This window comes from Panicum virgatum, chromosome 8K, assembly GCF_016808335.1.
Source record: "Panicum virgatum strain AP13 chromosome 8K, P.virgatum_v5, whole genome shotgun sequence".
Lineage (NCBI taxonomy): Eukaryota > Viridiplantae > Streptophyta > Magnoliopsida > Poales > Poaceae > Panicum > Panicum virgatum.
The window spans coordinates 53,192,953-53,214,042 of record NC_053143.1 but is presented as its reverse complement, the minus strand read 5'-3'; the positions used below and the strand labels follow the sequence as shown (position 1 = coordinate 53,214,042).

General features: G+C 47.9%; 1 protein-coding gene across 1 annotated transcript; it reads right to left on the bottom strand.

The window, feature by feature from the left end:
- Positions 1-5,356: 5,356 nt before the first annotated feature.
- On the bottom strand, positions 5,357-7,174 carry LOC120645963 (scarecrow-like protein 33). The gene has a single exon (XM_039922663.1). The coding sequence runs from the start codon at positions 7,172-7,174 to the stop codon at positions 5,357-5,359; it is 1,818 nt and encodes a 605-aa protein (XP_039778597.1).
- Between the last annotated feature and the right edge of the window lie 13,916 nt (positions 7,175-21,090).

Below are 21,090 nucleotides of genomic sequence, written 5' to 3'. Positions count from 1 at the left end.
AAATAAATTCGGCTTCATCTTTTAACCGAAGAATAGGAGTAAAAGAATCAATCTTCCCAAATAAGTTAAATATAAATCTCCTCAAGTAATTCACCTTGCCCAGAAATTTCTGTAAATCTTTCTTACAAGTTGGAGCCTCAACACGCTTCATGGCTTCAACTCACTTTGGATCAATCTCTATGCCTTTCTTATGAATAATAAAGCCCAAAAACTTTCCAGCCGATACTCCAAAAGCATATTTAAGTGGATTCATCTTCAAACCATACCGTCGCATCCTTGCACCTCGAAGACGAAGAAAGCTGTTGCTAGCGTCTTGCTCCCCACAGTCAACTCCATGGAAGCCACACCCTTAGCACCAATAGGGTCACCTCCACCCACGCCTCTGACCTTCATGTTTGTCTTGATCAGCTCTTCATCCGTCCCCCCAAGCTTCTTGTACAACAAATAGGGTATTAAATTTACAATTGCCCCCTCCATCAACAAGCATACGAGAAATCTGCCTTCCATTGATATGTGCCCTCATATAGAGGTCCTTCAAGTGATTGTCCGATTCTTTGGGCTTCTGGAATACGGCCTCACATGGCCCAAAATCCAGATGAGCCGCCGCCTCCTCCTCCAAAACGGTGTAGTACTCTTCGGAGAAACGCACAACATTTATCTCCATGTTGCTGTGCTCCGGAGAAGCCCCATAGTCCACCAGTTCCTCATCACCCAAAGCTGCAGGAACTGCTGGAACTTCATCATGTGAAGCTGAAGTAGCTGCTTCGGCCTTCTGCTCGACAACAGACTCGACCGGTCTGACCGGTTGGGCCTGGCGGTCAGACCAGTCCTCTGCACTGGTCAGACCGGTCACCTGGAGCGGTTCAATCGGTCCTGTTGGATGCTCAGCGGACTTAACCCGCCACTCTTTACCTTGAGGAACCATTGGCCGGTATTTGTTGAAGTGTTCATCCCTGAGCTTCTCGGCCTCCTGCTCCTTCTGCTCTTGGTGCCTTAAGCGCTGCAATCTCCTTTTTTGAGAGTGGCTTAAACCCGGTGGGCACCATCTAGGTTGATGGTACTTGCTCGCCGAGCTGCTGCTGGCCTCATGATCATTAGCAAACACTTGTTTCTGAGAATCAGATTTAGCCTATTTGCCAAACACCATCGGCTTCTTTCCAACATCTTTGATGACCACATTCACATCGCCGACTTTCACAACCTCGTCGGCAGTGGTCTTCCCAGAATCAACTTGCTTGGGCTGAACCTTGTCCTCTTTTTTCTTAATGTGATACTCCTGTTTCAGAGGATGGGATTGAACCGGTCTCTGCTGAGATCGGTCTGACCGATCGGGCTGGACCGGACTGGCCGGTGCAGCATTCTACTACTGACCAGATTGGCGCGGGCCCAATCGATCGTATACCGGTGTTATGAAACCTTCCCCATGATAATGTGGTGCATATGGCCTGGGGAAGCATTGCATCCATACTCCTTCGTGTTCCCACACCGGATTTGTAGCATTTGATGCTGGAGGCATCCACGGCATAGTAGCATAAGCCTTTTGGGGAGGGAACACGGTAATAACATCACCTCTGCACTTATTAGGTCCTTCCCTTATTGGGGAACCAGCTCGACGCGGGGGTGACCAAGATCTCTTTTTTAGTGGCCGATCTTGTTGAACGGCCTTTGTGTACTTATTCAGAAGCTGGCCAAAAGTTGGTTTCTGAGTAGCAAACCTTCCCTGATCTTTTGGCACATTTTGCTTCCAAGTACCCACTTCCGGGCGCTTGGGTTTGAAGGTCCTCGATCGTCCCTGGGGCGGACCGGTCTGACCAGTCGGTGAAACCGGTCTGACCGGTCGATCCTGGACAGCAGGCCGACTGGAAGAAGAAGCACCCTCTTGCCCCCCGGGCACATGAGCTTTGACCGTAATTTTTATTAACTCCTTTCCATCAAGAGCCTTTTCCAGAACCACTTCTCTGGCTGGAATTTTGTCATCGGCATTCTTCGGCCTTGTTTCACCAATTACCACATTCTTGCCTTTTGCCCCTTCGGCTTGTTCCGGCCGAATCAGCACCTTTGCATTGTTCAGATCAATGGTATGTGTGTTGGTGTGAACAGGGAATGGTGTCTTATCAATCTTCATCTCAGGAAAAATCAATTGTCCTTCATTCATGGCCGATTAAACCTGGCGATGGAATACATTGCAATCATTAGTCGCATGAGAATGAGAGTTATGAAATTTACAATATGCTCGTCGCTTTAACTCCTCAAGCGGTGGTATACATGAGTAATCTTAATATGTCCTAAATGTAATAGTTCATCAAATATACGATCGCATTTAGAAATATCAAATGTAAATTTTATCTCTTCTTTCTGATTCTTTTGAACTGGCTTAAGTGATGCACATGAAGGGGCCGCCGATGGCCAAACAAACTCAACAGTGTAAACTTCTTTATCCTCATCGCTCGATGAATTAGAATCATACTCAACAACATGGGTATGTGAACGATGAGGTTTATAAGCATCTTTAGAATTTTTAAACTTAGTCTCTTGGCTCATTGCTCGAAGTTGCAAACCATTGATAGAATAATACACAAGACCTTCGAGCCTCTCTCTAAGATGTGAACGCAAACCACCAAGAGCAATATTAGCTAAATCTTTTTCAGGAATAGTCAAATAGAAGCATCGGTTTTTAATATCTTTAAATCTTTTGAAATAGTCCGAGACTGATTCATCTCGGCCTTGCCTAACCGATGTCAAATCTGTTATTTTTGCCTCATTATCCCCATTATAAAAGTGATCATGGAATTTTTGCTCCAATTTATTCCAAGATTGGACCGAATTTTGGGGTAAAGATGCAAACCAAGAAAATATTGTTCCAGTTAAAGATAATGAAAACAAACGTACTCGTAAAGAATTACTGGAACTAGCCTCACCAAGCTAAGCCATATACTGACTTATGTGTTCCCAAGTTGACCGATTATCATCCCCACTAAACTTAATAAAATCAGGGACCCTCCACCGCGAAGGATAAGGGACTAAATCAAAAGCATCGAGATACGGTCGCTGATACAAGCGGCTTTTACTAGGAGCTAAACCTAGTTGACTCAGCTCGCTTCTAAAAAGTTGGCTCAGATCCTCTTTTATTTTAATTAGACCGGGCTTGTAATTTTCAGCGTTTGATGTTTGGGCACCAGATGTTAGACGATTTACTGTCGGAGCAGTATCACTCATCGTCTGTACGGCATTATGGGGATTATTTCTAGTTAAATCATCCCAAACATCTTGTGGTATAGCGGGTGGAAAAGGTGGCTCACCATATGACCTGGTGGTGTATGGCAGCACAAAACCCTCCAATTCATTGGTTCGGCTAGGGGCACCCGAACTTGGAATTGGCGCAAGTGCGGGAGTGGACGCCGAGGCCAGCACCATGGCACCTGTCTGACTAGTCGGAGGGGCCGGTCTGACCGCACCTGCCGCCGAGGCAGCGGTCTGAACGGTCGATGTGACCGGTCTGACCGGTTCAGCCATGGTTGGCCAAACGGTGCCTGGAGGTAGTGACTGCCCAGCAAAATAATTCGGTGGCATACCATACTGCACATTAGCATTAGAAGCAGGTGCTACCGAACTTTGAGCAAGATCCTTAGTGGAATAAGATGTATCTACGGATTTGCCCTTTTCTATCTTTTCATGCATCTCAAATAAGAGATTTTGCGTGAGAGTTTGTGACTTCTCAAATTTGTCCATGAATCCCCTTAAGAAGTGAACAAGAGGATCTTTAGGAGGACTTACTTCAACAGTAGGAGAAGTTGACGTTTTAGTGGAAGGAGCAGACGGGGTAGAAGACAGGATCGACGTCATGACGAATTGCTCCTTCTCAATCACACCTTGCCGAGTCTTCCCGTAGCATGTTAGCATCTTTGCCTTGATCTCCTCGTTCTGCCGCTTCAGGTCAGCCTTGAACTTCAGGCGCTGCTCCTCATGTAGATCTTCATAGTTGATATTGATGGTGTTGGATGGATCTACTTTGGACAGATCTGCTTTCTCACCGGCCATAGGAACCGATGTAGATCTTTCCTTCCCCAGCGGAGTCGCCAAAAAGTATGTTGACGCTTTTCTGGTCAACACACTAGTGCGCTAGAATGCGCGGATCATAAACGATCGTCACCAGCAGGCTTCAGACAGGACCAGTCAGACCGGTTCCTCCAACCGGTCGGGAAGACCTAGAAACTCGAGCTCGGGAGGGACCCCATCGGAGCTTGAAGAACTAGGGTTGTATTGAAATCGGCAGGCCACTCAAGACGCCCTTGAACGCCGTTAAGACGAGTAAAAAACAGCAAAGGGGTTGAAAAATCTATGGTTTGAGAGATTGAGTAAAGAGAGTAATTTTTTATTCAATTGTGGTTAGAAACCCTCAATCGGCCGCAGCCTTTATATTTATAGACCAGGAAGGACGTACCCCCTTCCAAACCGGGTTACAAAAGGACTCTAAACACAAAACCCTAACCCTACTCGGATTACAGGCCCAGACCGGTCAGACCGGTCAGCCTCGGTTATTGCCAATTTTGGCCTCCAACAGAAGGTAATCGGGTTGATTGGCGGAGCGAGCGGCCCTGATTGATTGGCCTTGGCGCCGTCCAAACCTTGGATCGCATGAATGCCATCTCCGCCGCATGCAGCGGATCCCCTGGACGCCGGTGAGTCCCAGCGGGCACTGCAGCATCCTTCCCCCTGGAGACCTTCTCCGCCGCCTCCGCACGACTGCACGAGTGTACTGGCGTTGTGTGCACATGCAAGGCATATTTGATCTGCGATGGTTCTATATGGGCGAAGACAAAATCAAATGAAAACAACATGGGGGACAAAGTGCAATAAAAAAATTATTCAGCATAACTTTGAATGCTTATTTCTATAAAAATATTTGCTTGAAAAGTGATATATTTATATTTTTATAAAAGTGTTTTTTAAGACAAATATATTCATATGGATTTTATTTTTTCAAACTCAATAATTTAAAAGTTATTCATGATTTATATTTCTAATGTATGGCCCAAATCTTTTCCAGAACGACATTCTTTTCCTACAAAGAGGGAGTACTAATCAAAGTTATTACCAAAGATACCAATTGGCCACCGGAGGAAACATGGAGTCACAAATACTAGGTTAATGGCACCGACTCTTATTAGCTATAAGCCCATAATACTAGAATACTAGATACTACAACAAACACACAATCATCAACGTTGACAGACATATGCCTGAGAGTGAGTAAACAGTTCGATCAACCTATACACTCATGGACGTCCATGTATAGATCTACTTGACATGGAGCTGCTGAACACCATGATATATCATATTCAGTGCCAAAAAAGCGTCATTGAGAGGTGTCTTGGGCTACCCAACACGAGTGCGCAAATAGGATGCGCCCCTTCCACCCTTGTAGAAGCCAATGGCCATCCTCACATATCAAAAAGTTCTTGTGGTGGTGCTTCTGGACTGCATCTTTTACGACCTCTACAATTCTTGATTTCAATGGCAGCAGCCTCAGCCCTGCCCGTTGGTTTCTCACCTGCCATTGCCTATACTTTTCAGGGCGTTGCGCCAAGTCTAGTCCCTCACAGGCGATGATGTTAAGTGCAGGACGACCAAGCACGAACTGCTCCAGCACCACTCGAGATTTGCTCTCCCTTGGCATGGTTGCATCCAGTATGTCAAATAGTGCCATGTAGTAGGACATCACCTCTCGAAACCGTGCCACGAATGAGGAACCACATGAACAATTCAAAATGCTCTGGATGAACACGTTGGGCCTCATCTTCTTGATGTTACTGAGGACGGTATCCCTAGGGCTTTGTCTGTCAAAGAATACACTCTCGTCCATCAAGGTGCTAAAACTGAAGAGGTCATTCACGACAAGCACCTCATCTGTGTTGGTGTTCAAGTCTTCGATGCGAACATCCTCCCATTTCTTCATGATTGTGTGGAACTTGAAAGAAGCCAAGCCGAACTCATTGGCCCAATTGCTGAGCCTGCACCCTAGTTCCTCAATTCGCTCTGCTGGACAGGCCTTGAGCTTGGCAGGGCCTATGGCGGTGATCTTCACCTCTGGCGGGCCACCTTCTCTACCCGCCAGCAAGCGGAGCAAGCCTGCCCATTGGAAGCCAAAATGCATACCGTAATCCACAATGTGCAGCTTCCTCTTACCCACCATGGCCTGCAAGATTGTCATCGTCGAAAAACTGAGTGCCACCTTTTTGAAGCAGCAGACTGCATAGTAAAGTCTATAGGCCTTGAGGAACTCCACGATGGAGGGATGCTCTGCCATGAGCAACTGCCAAAGCTGGCTACCTGCACCCACTAGCCGTGCCTCCAGCCCCTTGGTGAAACACAGAGCTACCCGTTGTGTGGCATCCCCTGTTGCTGATGCATGTTGCTTGATTTCCATTAGCAACTCCCGTGCCCTCATGTGGTTGTTTGTTGCCACGGCCTGCGCACAAGATATTAGCAATGTGCGTATGTCCACCATATTGTTCTTCGCCGCCTTGTTATATTTCTTCCTGTTTCCCTTATCCACCTTGGTGTCCATGGAGACATGCAGCTTCCCCATGCCCTTGATGCATGTATCATAGGCATGCAACATCATTTCATCAAGCATCTCATTGGCACAATTCTCCTCTGGATCCTTGATCATCTTTGCAGCTTTGCCGGTCCTTATTTCTTCCTCCGTATGGTTATCCCTATTATACCTCTTCTTATCCCCACTATGATTGCTGCTTTTCTGGACCATCTGATTCACCTGCACACCCCCTCTAAACTGCTTGTTGTCTTTGGGCAAGAGCATGTTTGCCTCTTCCATGCCTTTTAGGAACGCCCGAATTGCGTCGGTACCCTTGGATAAGGCTGAGTTGAGGTTGAGTGTGCTATCATCATCCCTGCCATCTTGCAATAAATCTTTGGCACTGTCTGTGTTACTGGTGTTAGCACCATAGGAAGAGGAGGAGAGAATTTGAGCAAAGGGTTGCTGCACCTGGAGTAGAGCAGGGTGATCATTGAGCTCATTATCATCAATGTCATCCTCCAAGAGCATGTGAGAGATGTAAGGGAGCATCATGTCATTAGGGACGACATGCTGTTGACAGCCCTCACTCATGCCACTGGACTTCTCGAGAAGGGATGGTTGTGACTGCTCCATAAGACCCTTGACGAAGAATTCCTCTGGTGTGGTGGCCCTGATGATCAGTGGTAATTAACAGGAGGCGCTGTATCTTTTGGTTAAATATATCATAATGAGAAGAATAGACAAACTCTTGGTTAATGATTCCAGCATATTATGATCCAGGAGTGCAAAAGACAATGGCAAGCTGCAACTCCAATGCCGCTTGAATGTGGAGACCATGTCTAGCTATATTTCCAATGTTGCTTGGTCAAATGTCGTGAAAGGTAGCTACTGCACAGAACAAAAATCAATATAATACATTGAAAAGAAGATCATCGAAACAAACCCCAATTGTCCGACCTATTGTAAATGACAAAGCAATAAGAAATACCGGTGTGGGATGCAAAGCACATCTAGATAAAGTAATAGTGATCTAGGAAGAATTACTAGGGACAGAAGCCGATCGAGTTTAGATAGGTGTTTACATATTTTTTTTGGATATGTGAAGCAAGTGAGGCATTATGAAACATGTATGCCAAGATTTATGAAACAAATATACAGGTTGATCATGTGTCTCTGGTGTTGTAATTTTTGAAATGCTACTGCTAATTGAAAGCGATCGGGTGCTCTAGCCTAAGAGGGGGAGGGGTGAATTAGGCACTCTAAAAAAACCTTAACCTATGGTTCCAACTAGTTTGCACAAAAACTTAAACTAAAACAATCTATCTAGATGTGCAACTATGGTTCTTCTAGTGTGAAACCCTCATCCCAAAAGAGTTTAGCAACCTATAGCCAATCCTATCAAGAAACTACTCTATGAAAGTAAAGTCACAAAGATTGCAATACTTAAATGCGGAAGATTAAAGGAGGGATGAGAGGAAGCAAACTCTTTGACACGAGGATTTATCCCGTGGTTCGGTTAGCCACAAAGGCACACCTACATTCATGTTGTTGAAGCACTCACAAAAGAGTATTGCTTCTTGGCAATCAAGTCTCTCCCGGGGACACCAAGTCACCGCGGTCACCTTGATCCCGATTTCCACTAAGAGAGCTTGTCCACAAAGGAGGGGTCTCCGTCCCCCGCACAAGGTTATCGACGCCGCTCCACACCAAGCCGGAGGGTCGTTGACGTGCCGGCGAGCCACCAAGACTCCAAGGAGGCCGGCGCACCGAGATACACGAGTGGTTCTCTCTAGAACCGTAGCACAAGGATCTCAACCTTGCTTACTCACTCACTCAAGAGCTAATCTAGCACTTACACAAAGCTAGTGCTAAACCTAAGGATTTGATCAATATGCACTTGGGTTGGCTTGGAGGTGTTCTTCAATGCATATGGGGTCTCTCTAGTTTCCAGCAACAACAAAATGGCCGGGGCGAGGCGTATATATAGGCCACCAAGTCTTGGAGCCGTTGCTCCAACGGATAGCTGAAATTAGTAAACCATCGGTTGAACCGATGCCTCTGTATGGGGTAGCGTCGGTTCAACCGGTCACTCACAGGCTGAAACTAGCCGTTGAGCTTCTGATACACAGTCTGCAGCTGACACAGTACCCATCGGTTAAACCGGTGCTTAGGCGTTGGTTAAACCGGTCACGCTGGACCAATTATATAGCCGTTACACTCTCTCATCTTGCTGACGTCATTGCACCGATGCTTGCTCCGATGGGGCATCGGTTCTTCCGGTGTTGAAGGCTTGGTTTCTGGGCACTTGACATCGTCTCTGGACAATAGTACGGTGATTACACCGATGCCTAACTTGACACCGTCGGTTCAACCGGTGCAACACTCCTTTCTTCATTTGACCTTCCTTGATCTCCATTTGGCCCTCAAACTTGCACTGATGCCAGAGCGTCGGTTAAACCGGTGCTATAGATTTCAATAGAACTCGTCCAATTCAGCGTTTCTTTGAGTTCTTTCTTCGTGTTTTGCTTTGTATGGCCTTTTTACTTCATCCCTAGGATCTAGAAATGTTCACTTAACAAAACCATTAGTCCCATTGATTGTATTGTTATACGATCACCAAAATCACTCGAAATGGCATAAATGGTGCCATGTTCGTTACACTAATAAATGGTAATTTCTGACTTAGAGGCATCATCGGCACACCTTATTACTACCATGAGACTTACATGACGGTGGAGACTGTGTAAGAAATAAATTATCCTGTGTCTTAATTAGTCTGCAATGACTGTCCATACTTCAATTTTTCTCCAACAACGACCAAAATTACACCTCTATATATATGTGAACCACCCAACTACTATTGGTAGAGTACTCTTTTTCTGACCAGGAGCAACAGGTCCCATGTCACCATTGTTACAAGGAACACAAATCAATATCAGAGTAACATTCATGCTTCTAGTATTTGACTCGATCCCGGTGACAGTTTACCAAGCAAAAATGCAGTACAATGCGGTTCACAGACACACGGAAATATTGATAGTGAGCTTAATAATACTACTATCCAACAGAGCATCGAGAATCAGAAGCTTGAACAGCACAGAAGAGTAGACTAACAAACAAAACTATCGTTAAGTATATAAGCCCCATGGAGCTAGGTGATTAGCATGAGCATGCTGCAATTACTTGAATTCACGTGAAATTATTGCTGCCTAACTTACTGGTACAAATCTAACCAAATGGACGTCCTCGATTCCTTACATGAATGCATCTGCCCACTGAAGAACCAGACGTTTGAGCTTAATCGTCCTGGATCCAAACTTAAAGCCTGCAAGTACAGTAGTCTCTTGTTGAAGCCAAGCTCTTACCGGCTGGCGGCAGGGACGGCAATCGACCGGACGTGCATGAGAAAAGCTGAAGCGGAATTCTGCTGAAGGAACCATCCGTACGTGCCCAACACTGCTTCCATGATCAACTACAGCCAAGAACAGAAGAGGCTGGGAAGGAGGTAACCGGATGGCAAGCGGAAGAAGGCTTCGACGGGGCAAGGGAATTTCTACAAGCACCTTCCGCCCCGTCTCCTGTACACAGTACACTGGCCAGAGAACCAGAAGCCCCCGCCGGGGGACGGCCGGGCGGCGGAGGAGCGGCCCTGCCCTGATGGATTTGCCTCGGCGTACGCGAGGCCGGTGAAGGCCACCCATCGAACTCCCAGGCCTCGCGAGGAAGAGGAAGAGTCGTCTCTTGCGATGCGCCGATCTCGGCCGCACAGGATCGATCGGACGGCCAATAAACACCCAGGGGGTGGACGGTGTTTCAAATACCATCCACCTCTGGGATCGTCGCACGTCCTCGTCGTGATCGTCGTGCACAGGCTGACAAGCTTCTCGCGCCGCGTCAGCCACGCCGCCCACCAGGCTCCTCCTGCTTCGATCTCCTCCAACCCCTCGCCGTCGTCGTCACGCAGGAGCACCGGATGGAGAGAACGAACTTGAGGAGTCGATGCTCGCGCGCGGCGCCCACGCCACGGTGCCCGCCGTCGATAAAAGTACCGCCTTCCCAATGGCAGGAGCAGTACCGGCGACTACGCCGCCGCCGCCGTCTTCTCCCCCTGGCTCCTGGTTGACAAGCACATTCAAGCCGCCGGTGCACGGGGAGGAGTCTCTAGTGAGCGTGGACAAGCTGGTCTTGTTCGTGGCCATCACCTGCGGCGCCGGCGGCACGCAGACGCTGACGGCGATCGACAACATAGGGCAGATCTCGGGCGACGGGGGGCGGACGATGAACGCGGCCGGTAGACACTGCGCCGTGCCGTGCAGCAGCGAGGAGCCAGGGGACGGCGACCGATCGGAAGCGAGCGGCCTGATCGAACTCCAAGCCTCCAAGTCTCGGGAGGAAGGAATGGGAGGACTCCCTGACAAAACGCCGATCTGAGCCGTACATGTTTGATCCGACGGCTCCGACGCACCCAGGGGTGGACGGTATTTCAAATACCGTCCACCCGGTCTGTGTCGCAAACACCGTCCCCCTCAAATCGCGCCATGCTGCCATCTCCACCGCACGCCGCCGCTCGCCCGGGCGCCGGCGAGTCCAGGCGGCCCCCGCCTGCGACGGCGTTCCTCACAGAGACCTTTCCTCCGCCGCCGCACGAGTCACTGGTGGTGTCGTGCGCTCCGACCCCTCTTAGCCCTTCTGCAACCGCATTGAGCTCCAGTTCACCACCGCTCATGGGGAACGACGGTGAGCGAGCGCCATGGCTTCGTCAGAATCCTCTCTGCGGAGAGTGCAAATTGTTTCCTCAGGAACGGTGGATTCATTATTCTACCTCTTGAGCGAGTTCGCTGGACAGAGCATGGGAAACTAGCCCAACTGCTAATCAAATCAAAACAATCGTTCCTGGACGCACACCACCGCCTGCACAGCTACGCTGCCTTGTTCGTGCTGGCTCCTGTCCCAGGGAGGTCCATGGAAAGGAAGGAGCTGCTGCCCGGCTTTCCTGGACGTGGACCGCCATGGCGCGCCTCTCTGGTTTCTGAGTTGTCGCTGGCCTTGTCTTCGTCGCCGCCGGCCAACCGAGCAACGCAAGACCATGGCCACTCTGTGTGCAGCGGCGAGGACCCCATGAGAGAGCAGCGGGCCCTGGCCGGCGGAGCTTTGGCCAGCAATGCGCGAGAGGTGTGTTCTATCAGCGTTCATAGAGAGGAAGAGGAAGAGGCTCATCGATCTTGACCGCAGAAATCTGATCCTACGGTCTACGGGTACTCAGGGTATAGTATTCCATCAGGCCCGAGGCCCATGGGCCGGCCCGAAGCACGAGAATTGGGCCCGGTACACGGCCCGGCCCGGCACGAAGGTAAACAGGCCCGGGCCGGCCCGACACGGGCGTCGTGCCGTGCCTGGGCCGCGCCTCAGGCATGTGGGCCGGCCCGGCCCGGCCCGGCACAGTTAGCGGCCGGCCCGACTCGGCACGTGGGCCGGCCCGTGAGCACGAAGCCCACGTAGCCCGCCAGCCCGAGCCGGCCGGCCACATATAAGGGGGGAGGGGGCGTGCGCCGCCGGTAACCCTAGCGCCCCCCTCCATTCTTCGCCCACCTGGCTCCTCCGCCTCGTCTCCTCCGCGGCTCCGTGCTCCGCCTCTCCGTCTCCCCCGCTCCTTGCCAGATCCGCTCCACCCCGAGTCCCCGACCTCGACCCCACCTCTCTGGTGTAGATCCGCCGCTCTCCGACCTCCTCCTGTCGCGCGGATCGCCGGTAACCCTAGCCCCCTCCATTCCCGCCCGCCTGGCCGCCGCCTCGTCTCCTCCGCCTCTCCGCCTCCCCCGCTCCTCGCCAGATCCGCTCCACCCCGACCTCCACCACACCTCTCCGGCGTAGATCCGCAGCTCTCCGACCTCCTCCTGTCGCGCGGATCGCCGGTAACCCTAGCCCCCTCCATTCCCCGCCCGCCTGGCCGCCGCCTCGTCTCCTCCGCCTCTCCGCCTCCCCCGCTCCTCGCCAGATCCGCTCCACCCTGACCTGCACCCAACCTCTCCGGCGTAGATCCGCCGCTCTCCGACCTCCTCCGCCTCTCCTCGGCCAGATCCGCCGCTCCAGTGGACCTCCTCCGACTCTGCTCGGCCAGATCCGCCGCTCCCCTCAGGCCCTCACCTCCTCCCCTCTCCTTTCTTCTACTTCTTCCTCACGAATCCTCCTCTCCCCTCTTTGCGAGTCTGTGTGGCCTGCAACTCCGGTGAGGGCGTCGACGGCAACTTCGGTCTTCGGTGCTCAGGCCAAAGGTAAGTCAGAACTCGCCTTTCTTCTCCTTCTTCCTCATGAATCCCCCTCACAGATGTTCCTCCTTGTGTAGGCTATGAGGGACCGAAGACCGGCGATGGCCGCCGATGACTCCTACAACAATGAGTTGCGGTCGATGGGCTTTCGCGGAGATGATGAGGATGACCTGTCTGCGGATGCCGCTGAGCTGTTTGGCAGCAATGCTGCCATCGACCTGGATCCAGAAGGCTTTCCTCAGGGGACCGCCGCTGGATCTAGCACTGGCAGCTCGAGCACCGCCGCTGCCACTGACTCTAGCACGACCAGGAAGAGGAGGGCGTCCACCTCCAAGGTCTGGAAAGACTTTGATGAGATCTATGAGGTAATTGATGGTAAGGAATGTCGAACTGGTGCTAGATGCAAGCATTGCAAGAAAAACCTCCCTGGTAAATCAACCCATGGTACTGGTCACTTGAAGCGGCACATTCCTATATGCCCTGTTTTGAAATCTCGTAATGCCATGACTCAATCTCAATTTAAGTGTAATCCTGATGGCTCTGTGCACCTTTGGGAGTACAAACCAGAAGTAGCTCGTACTGAGTTGTGTAGGTTAATTGCTCGTCTTGACCTGCCTATTTGCATTGGTGAGTCTGATGCTTTTGAAGAGTACATTACTACTACTCATAATCCTAAATTTGCTAAGGTGTCTAGGCAAACAACCACTAGAGATTTTGCCAAGTACTTCACTGAACGTCGTGCTCAGCTTGTTGAGTGCTTGAAGTCTGTATCCTCTGTTGCTCTTACTTCTGATATCTGGTATGGCAATGCTAAGGAGAATTACCTTAGTGTGGTTGCTCATTTTGTGAATGCTGATTGGCAACTAGAGAAAATGATCTTAGGTCTCAGGTTGATTGATGTGTCTCACAATGCTGAGAATATTGCTGAGCGTATTACTTCTGTTATTGCTGATTATGGGTTAACTGATAAAATATTTGCTGTTACACTGGACAATGCTGCTGCTAACACTAGGGCTATTAATCAACTTAATATTGTTTTGTCTGGTTATGTTGGTAGCTTGTTCCTGCATCAAAGATGTGCTTGTTATATCATAAATCTTATTGTTAAGGCTGGTCTTGAAGTATTTAAGCCAATGCTTGGTGCATTTAGATCTGCTATATCATTTCTAAACTCATCTAACCAGTGCATTGCTGCATACAAGTCATATTGCATTGCTGTTGGTGAAAGACCTCGCAAGTTTGGCTTGGTTATGGATGTGAGATGGAATTCTACTTATGTTAAAACATCTCCTGCCCCATAAGGCCACATTCTCTGTTTTCATCACTACTCAGCATCCTTTAGTTGATGGTCAGAACCTCCTGACAGACCAGCATTGGTATGTTGCTGAAATTTTTTTTGAATTCCTTGAACAGTTCTATGATTCCACTGTTGTTATGTCTGGTGTTTATTACCCCACATCTCCATTAATATTGCATCATGTTCTTGAGATAGCTATCCATCTAAATAATTATGAAAATGATAGAGACTTAAGATCAGTTGTTGTTCCTATGAAAGATAAGTTCTTGCAATACTGGTGTGACATACCCATACTCTACTCCTTTGCATTTATACTAGACCCTAGGGCTAAGCTGAAAGGTTTCACCAATGTTCTTAGACTTCTATCTCAGCTTAATGGTAATGATTACTCATGCTACTTGACTGAGGTAAGGGCTGAGTTGTCTGTTATTTTTGCTAAGTATGATGAGAAGTTTGGTGGTGTAAGGTTGCAAAGGGTTGCCCAACCAGGCCCTACAGGTAAGAGAAAAACTGGTTGGGGAAGAATCTTTGGTGGTGAGTCTTCTTCTTCTGGTTCTAGTTTGTCTGGTACTACTCTTGGTTCTGTTACTAGTCTTGGTTCTGGTTCTACTTCCTCCTTGCATAGAAGAACCTCTGCTAGTGCTCTGTTGCAAGCTGCAACTTCTGGTGCTTCTCTAGCATCTGGTTCTGAATTGACTGCCTACCTGGACAGTGATACTATTAATCAGTATGATGATGATTTCAATATCTTGCAGTGGTGGCATGAGTATAAGCTATCATATCCTGGTCTTTCAATTCTAGCTAGAGATGTAATGATTGTTCCTGTTTCAACAATATCATCAGAATCTGCATTTAGTATGACTGGCAGGATTATCGAGGAGCAACGACGGTGTCTGGGCCCTGAGATCGTGGAGATGTTGGCTCTGATCAAGGACTGGGAGCAAGCCGATGCAAGACTTCAGCATCTTATAGAGGATGAAGAACTTGAAGAATCATTTGAAAACTTATATCTAGATGTTGAATCTGTATAACTGTGTAGTGTGGACTGTGGAGTCCAAGACTTGAACTTGTGATGAACATTTGAACATTTAGAGCTGGCTGTACTCTTTTCCTTCGTAGGGTTTTGTCCTCACGAGGTGTATGGTTTTACCTACAAAGGTTTTTAACGAGGCAGCACCCAAAACAGCTCAATTTAATAAGTTTGAACTGTGTGTGTTCTGTGATCTGTGTGTGTGCTGTGATCTGTGTGTGTATGATCTTAGACTTCAATGTATTTGTGAATTTGAATCTTAGATTTGAAATCTTGAAATCATTCTGAGTTGAGGGAGTGACGGCTTGGTGCAGATGCCTAGCCGGGCTCGGGTTGGCACGGGCCACGAAGCCCGCCTGGCATATCGGGCCGGCCCGGCACGCCAAACAGGCCCCCATGCCGTGCTCGTGCACAGTGCTCGGCACGTGGGCTGGCCCGGCCCGGCACGATTAGTTATCCGGGCTAATCGTGCCGGGCCGGATTGGGCCCGGGCCGGGTCGGGCCGGGCTCAGCCCGTTGGACAACTATACCCAGGGGGTAGACAGTATTTGAAACACCGTCCTCCCGGACGGTATCCCAAACACCGTCCACCCCGTGGGGGCGCGAGAGCGCTGTCTCCGCCGCACGCCATGGCTCGCCCGAGCGCCGGCGACTCCCGGAGGCCAGTCCAGTGCCTAAGGCATCTTTCCTCCTGCAGACAGCGCCGCCTCCGCCGCCGCTGCTTGCGTCCGCCGTGCGCTGGCTTCCGTCGTGCTCTCCCAGTGCCCGTCCTTCCCCTTCTAGCCCCGCCAGCAACTGCACTCACGCACGGGCACCACCAGGTCGCTCTGCAGCGTGGATTTTGCAGTCTATCGCTTATTTCAGTCGGCCATTTTTGGATGGATTCGTTGGACAGACTTCGATCAGACATTAAGCTCTGTGGCACAAAAGGAGATGGCTACTGCCATGCTCTCTCAGTCTGGCCCCCTAGACAAGCTGGCAGCGACAAGAGAGATGGAGGAGAAGTTGACATCGGCCGATGCTCGGAAGAGCAAGCCGCAGGTCTCCACCATCGGGGCATCTACTATATAAGGTGAGTGCTCCCCCTCCATGCTGTCGTTTCAACACCAAGATAGACTGAAATCACAAACCATATTGGATGCAGTTGGAACAGCGCCTAATACAGCCGGACCAACTACACAAAGGAATGTCGCCTGTTCGGATGGAGTTTGGTCAGTCACAGGAGGCGCCCATGACTGTTGTTTCGACTCCATCCAACAACATGGCAGGTAATGACCAGTCTAGTGATGAGATTGGTTCAGTTTTTATTGATGGGAAACATCGGAGTACGCGGACTAACTACTCGTATTCTGCAGATGGAATTTCTGCAGCGGACGAGCTAGTGATGGATAAGGCCACAAGAAGAGCTGCGGAAAGGAAATTAGACAGCTCGGTGGCAACTCCACAGAAAGGTCCCAACAAGCCTAAAAATACAGGTAAGTCACCAATTGATACCTGCACTTCAAATTTAAATTCGATAGGAATTTCTATGGGTAGCACTCCAAAGACAATTAAAGTTTCCTACAATGCGTTGAAACACATCAAAATAGACAAAATCAAAGTTCAACCAAAAGCTGGTACAACTGGTAGTGGTGAAGTTAATCCCTATTCTTTAAGCGATGGGGAGGACTCTGAAGATGACAGTAGTCTTCTTTCCCGCTTAGTGAAAGACATAACGAATGTTGATTTGGATGACTTGGACCTTGGCACAAAAATATGTGACCTAGGTATCTGGTCGTAAATCTAAATCATCATCGAAAAAGGAGAAGGCTCGAAAGAGAGCCCAAAAAACTAAAAAAGAAATTTCCCCATTAAAGGCTTCTTTTGGAATAGCAGAGGTCTATCAGACTTGGCTAAATACCGGTATATATCAGAAGCTATCAGAGATCACAACCTTGACTTTGTCGCCGTCATGGAGACCGGGAAACAAGACATGTCTAGAGCCAACCTTAACCGACTTTCGGGAGGTGCGGATTTTGTTTGGCATTGTCTACCGCCAAGTGGACGTTCGGGTGGCATTCTTCTGGGGGTGAACTCCTTAATCCTTGACTTATCTTTAATAGTGGAAGGGGAATTTTTCATAAAATTCCATCTCCGCAACAAATAAGATGATTTAAAATGGTTTCTAATGGCAGTCTACGGCCCGGCACAGGAGGATTTTAAATCAGCCTTTTTGTCCGAGCTTGTTCGCACCTGTCAACAGAATACATTGCCAACCTTAATCGGGGGAGATTTTAATATCATGAGACATAGCAAAGAAAAAAACAAAGATAACTTTAATCCCCGATGGCCATTCCTATTCAATGCTGTCATAGATAGTTTTGATCTTCGGGAGATAGAGTTGATAGGTCGACAATTCACCTGGGCAAACTCCCTAACAAATCCTACCTATGAAAAACTCGACAGGGTTTTGATGACAACTGAATGGGAACTCAAATATCCATTGGTAACGTTACACACTTTAGACAGAGGGGTATCAGATCACACTCCGCTGCTTTTAGAGACCGGTGATCCAGCTTTTTTGGGACATCCTAAACAGTTCAAGATGGAACTCAGTTGGTTGTCTCATGAGGACTTTAAAGAAAAAGTCAAAGAAATCTGGATTCAACTAGTTGTGGGGCAAAATTCGGTTCAACGTTGGAATATAAAAATAGGGGCACTTAGAAAACACCTGCGGGGATGGGCACGCCATCACCATGGGGGTGTATAAAGCCCAAAAGGAAAACCTACAAAAGGTTGTGACTAACCTAGACACTCAAGCTGAGATAAGAAATCATCTCAAGGAGAGAGAGACCAGTTGGAGACTGCTCGTGATGACCTAATAAAACTTCTACGGGAAGAAGAGCTTAGGTTTTATCAATGAGCCAAAGCAACTGATGTCCTTTTGGGGGATAACAATACTAGATACTTCTAGATGATTGCTAATGGCAAACATCGAAAGAAGCGTTTTTTCTCACTAGAACATGAGGGGGGGGGGATAGAGGGTCAACAAAACCTCAAAGAGTATATCACCAAGTTCTATAAAGACCTGTTTGGACCACCGGAGGACAACCACTTCAGCCTGAATAATACGAGGGATGATATCCCTCAAGTCAGTCAACCAGAAAACGAGTTTCTCACGGCTCCGTTCACTGAAAAGGAGATCCGGAAAGCGATTTTTAGCATGGAACACAACAAAGCACCAGGCCCGGATGGCTTCCCTGTTGAGTTCTACCAGCATTTTTGGGAAGTCATCAAAGGTGACCTTATGAACATGTTCCATGATCTGCACTTTGGTGACCTGCCTTTATTCAGTCTCAATTTTGGTGTCATAACCTTATTGCCTAAAACCCGAGAAGCAAATAAAATTCAACAATACAGACCCATCTGCCTGCTGAATGTCAGCTTTAAGATATTCACAAAAGTGGCCACATGCCGTATTAATTCACTGGCAGACCACCTTATCAGCCCTACACAAACAACTTTTATGCGTGGCCGGAACATTTTAGAGGGAGTCATAGTTCTACACGAGACCATACATGAGTTACATCGAAAGAATCTGAGTGGGGTTATCTTCAAAATAGATTTTGAAAATGCCTACGATAAAGTAAAGTGTAACTTCTTATTGCAAACGCTTCAGTTGAAAGGCTTTTCACCCAAATGGATTGAGTGGATTAAGTCGTTCATCTCAGGCAACAGCGTGGTGATTAACGTCAATGATGAGATTGGTCCTTACTTTCAAACGAAGAAAGGGCTGAGACAGGGAGATCCGCTTTCACCCATCCTATTCAATACAGTAGCAGATATTCTCACTCCTCATCAATAGAGTCAAAGCCAATGATCAGGTACATGGAGTGGTGTCACACCTAATCGATGGTGGGCTTTCTATCCTACAGTACGCTGATGACACAATACTATTCATGGACCACAATTTGGAACAAGCTCAACACATGAAGAACATCCTTTGTGCTTTTGAGCAGTTATCTGGTCTTAAAATCAATTTTTACAAAAGTGAAATTTTCTGCTTTGGCGAAGCTAAGAACTACAAGAACCATTACATGGAACTGTTTGGTTGCAACTCAGGCAACTTCCCAATCAGATACTTAGGCATTCCAATCCACTATAGGATGCTTTCTAATAATGATTGGGTTAGGATCCAAGAATGATTTGAGTAACGTCTCAGTAGTTGGAAAGGAAAAACCTTTCAACTGGAGGCAGATTGACACTCATCAATTCGGTCCTTAGCAGCCTTCCCATGTACATGATGTCCTTCTTTGAAATCCCAAAAGGGGTTCGTAAAAAGCTGGATTACTTTCGGTCTAGATTCTTCTGGCAAAGTGACGAGAACAAAGAAAATACCGTTTGGCAAAGTGGAGTATTCTGTGCCAACCCAAGGATCAGGGTGGACTAGGAACACATAACCTAGAGCTTAAAAACATTGCTCTGTATAGTAAGTGGCTATATTGTCTTCTAACGACATACGGTACATGGCAGCAAGTCCTACGCAATAAGAACTTAGGGAATAAACCTTTAGTACAAGTCCAATGGAAGAGTGGGGATTCACATTTCTGGGCAAGCCTAATGAAAGTCAAAGCAAACTTCTTAAAATTCGGCACCTTCATCATTAAGGATGTGTCTCAGATAAGATTTTGGGAAGATGCATGGTTAGGTAATAGATCCCTTCACGAACAATACCCACAACTTTATAACATAGTTCGCAAAAAACAAGATACGGTGGCTGAGGTACTGAGTTCAGGTACCCCCAATCTATCTTGGCGAAGAGATCTAATTGGTAGAAAATTAGTAATGTGGAATAACCTTGCTGCACGCCTAGCTAATATTACACTTAACCACGAACGGGATGATTTCAAATGGAATCTAGACCAGGCATGTGTTTTTACAGTAAAATCACATTACCTCGGACTAATGCATCAGAATATACCAAATACAAACAAAAAGCTTTGGAAATTTAAAATCCCACTCAAGATCAAGATCTTTCTATGGTACCTAAAACGGGGAGTCATACTTACAAAAGACAACCTGGCAAGACATAATTGGCAAGGGAGCCAACAATGCTGCTTTTGTCATGAAGATGAGACAATACAACATCTTTTCTTTGATTGTCACGTTACACGGCTGGTATGGGCTCTGTCTACGCGGCTTGGGGTTTGCCTAAACCAAGTAGTGTATCTAATATGTTTGGAAACTGGTTGAATGGTGTACCAAAAGATTACAAACCACTTATCCTTGTAGGTGTTGTAGCCCTTTGCTGGTCTGTTTGGCGCTGCAGAAATGCAGCGGTATTTTATAACAAAAAACATTCTTTCTTGCAGGTTATTTGCAGGTTATCTTCGCGACTACACATTGGTTACGAACATGGGCTATCCTACAACGGCCCTCTTCGCAGGACACCCTTGTGGCGGCGTCGCATTTTTTGGCCCAGGTGGCCAAGAACTTTTTTGCTCGGGTGCATGGGTGGCAGTCTAGTCTTAGGATTGACAGTTATTAATGTGCTTGGCTTCTATCAAAAACTTTTTTGTAGGGTTGTGTGTCATTAGGACAGAGGCCGGGAACATTTCAAGGCGATGTATCACCTCGATGTATCAAACTTGAAATTAATAAAGTTTCCCTTTTCTAAAAAAAATTAAGCTTCAGATGCTTATCGCTAGTCGCTGCACCTGATGAGTGAAGACACAATCAGCCGAATCTTCAAGTGTCAGTTCATAGTGGCAGCCATTGTACCGAGCACTCAAGGGAATCCATACATGATTAAATCTAGAGGTGCTTCAACTTTACTGTGCATTGGGCATTGCAGCAACTCTGAACTTCTGAACTCTTGAACAGAACGACGTGACCACAACAGATTCTGCTGCTGTCGGGAACAGTTCGCGCTTGTTTGCAAGAGAAGATGACCAGAACCATGAGAAAGTAGTAATAC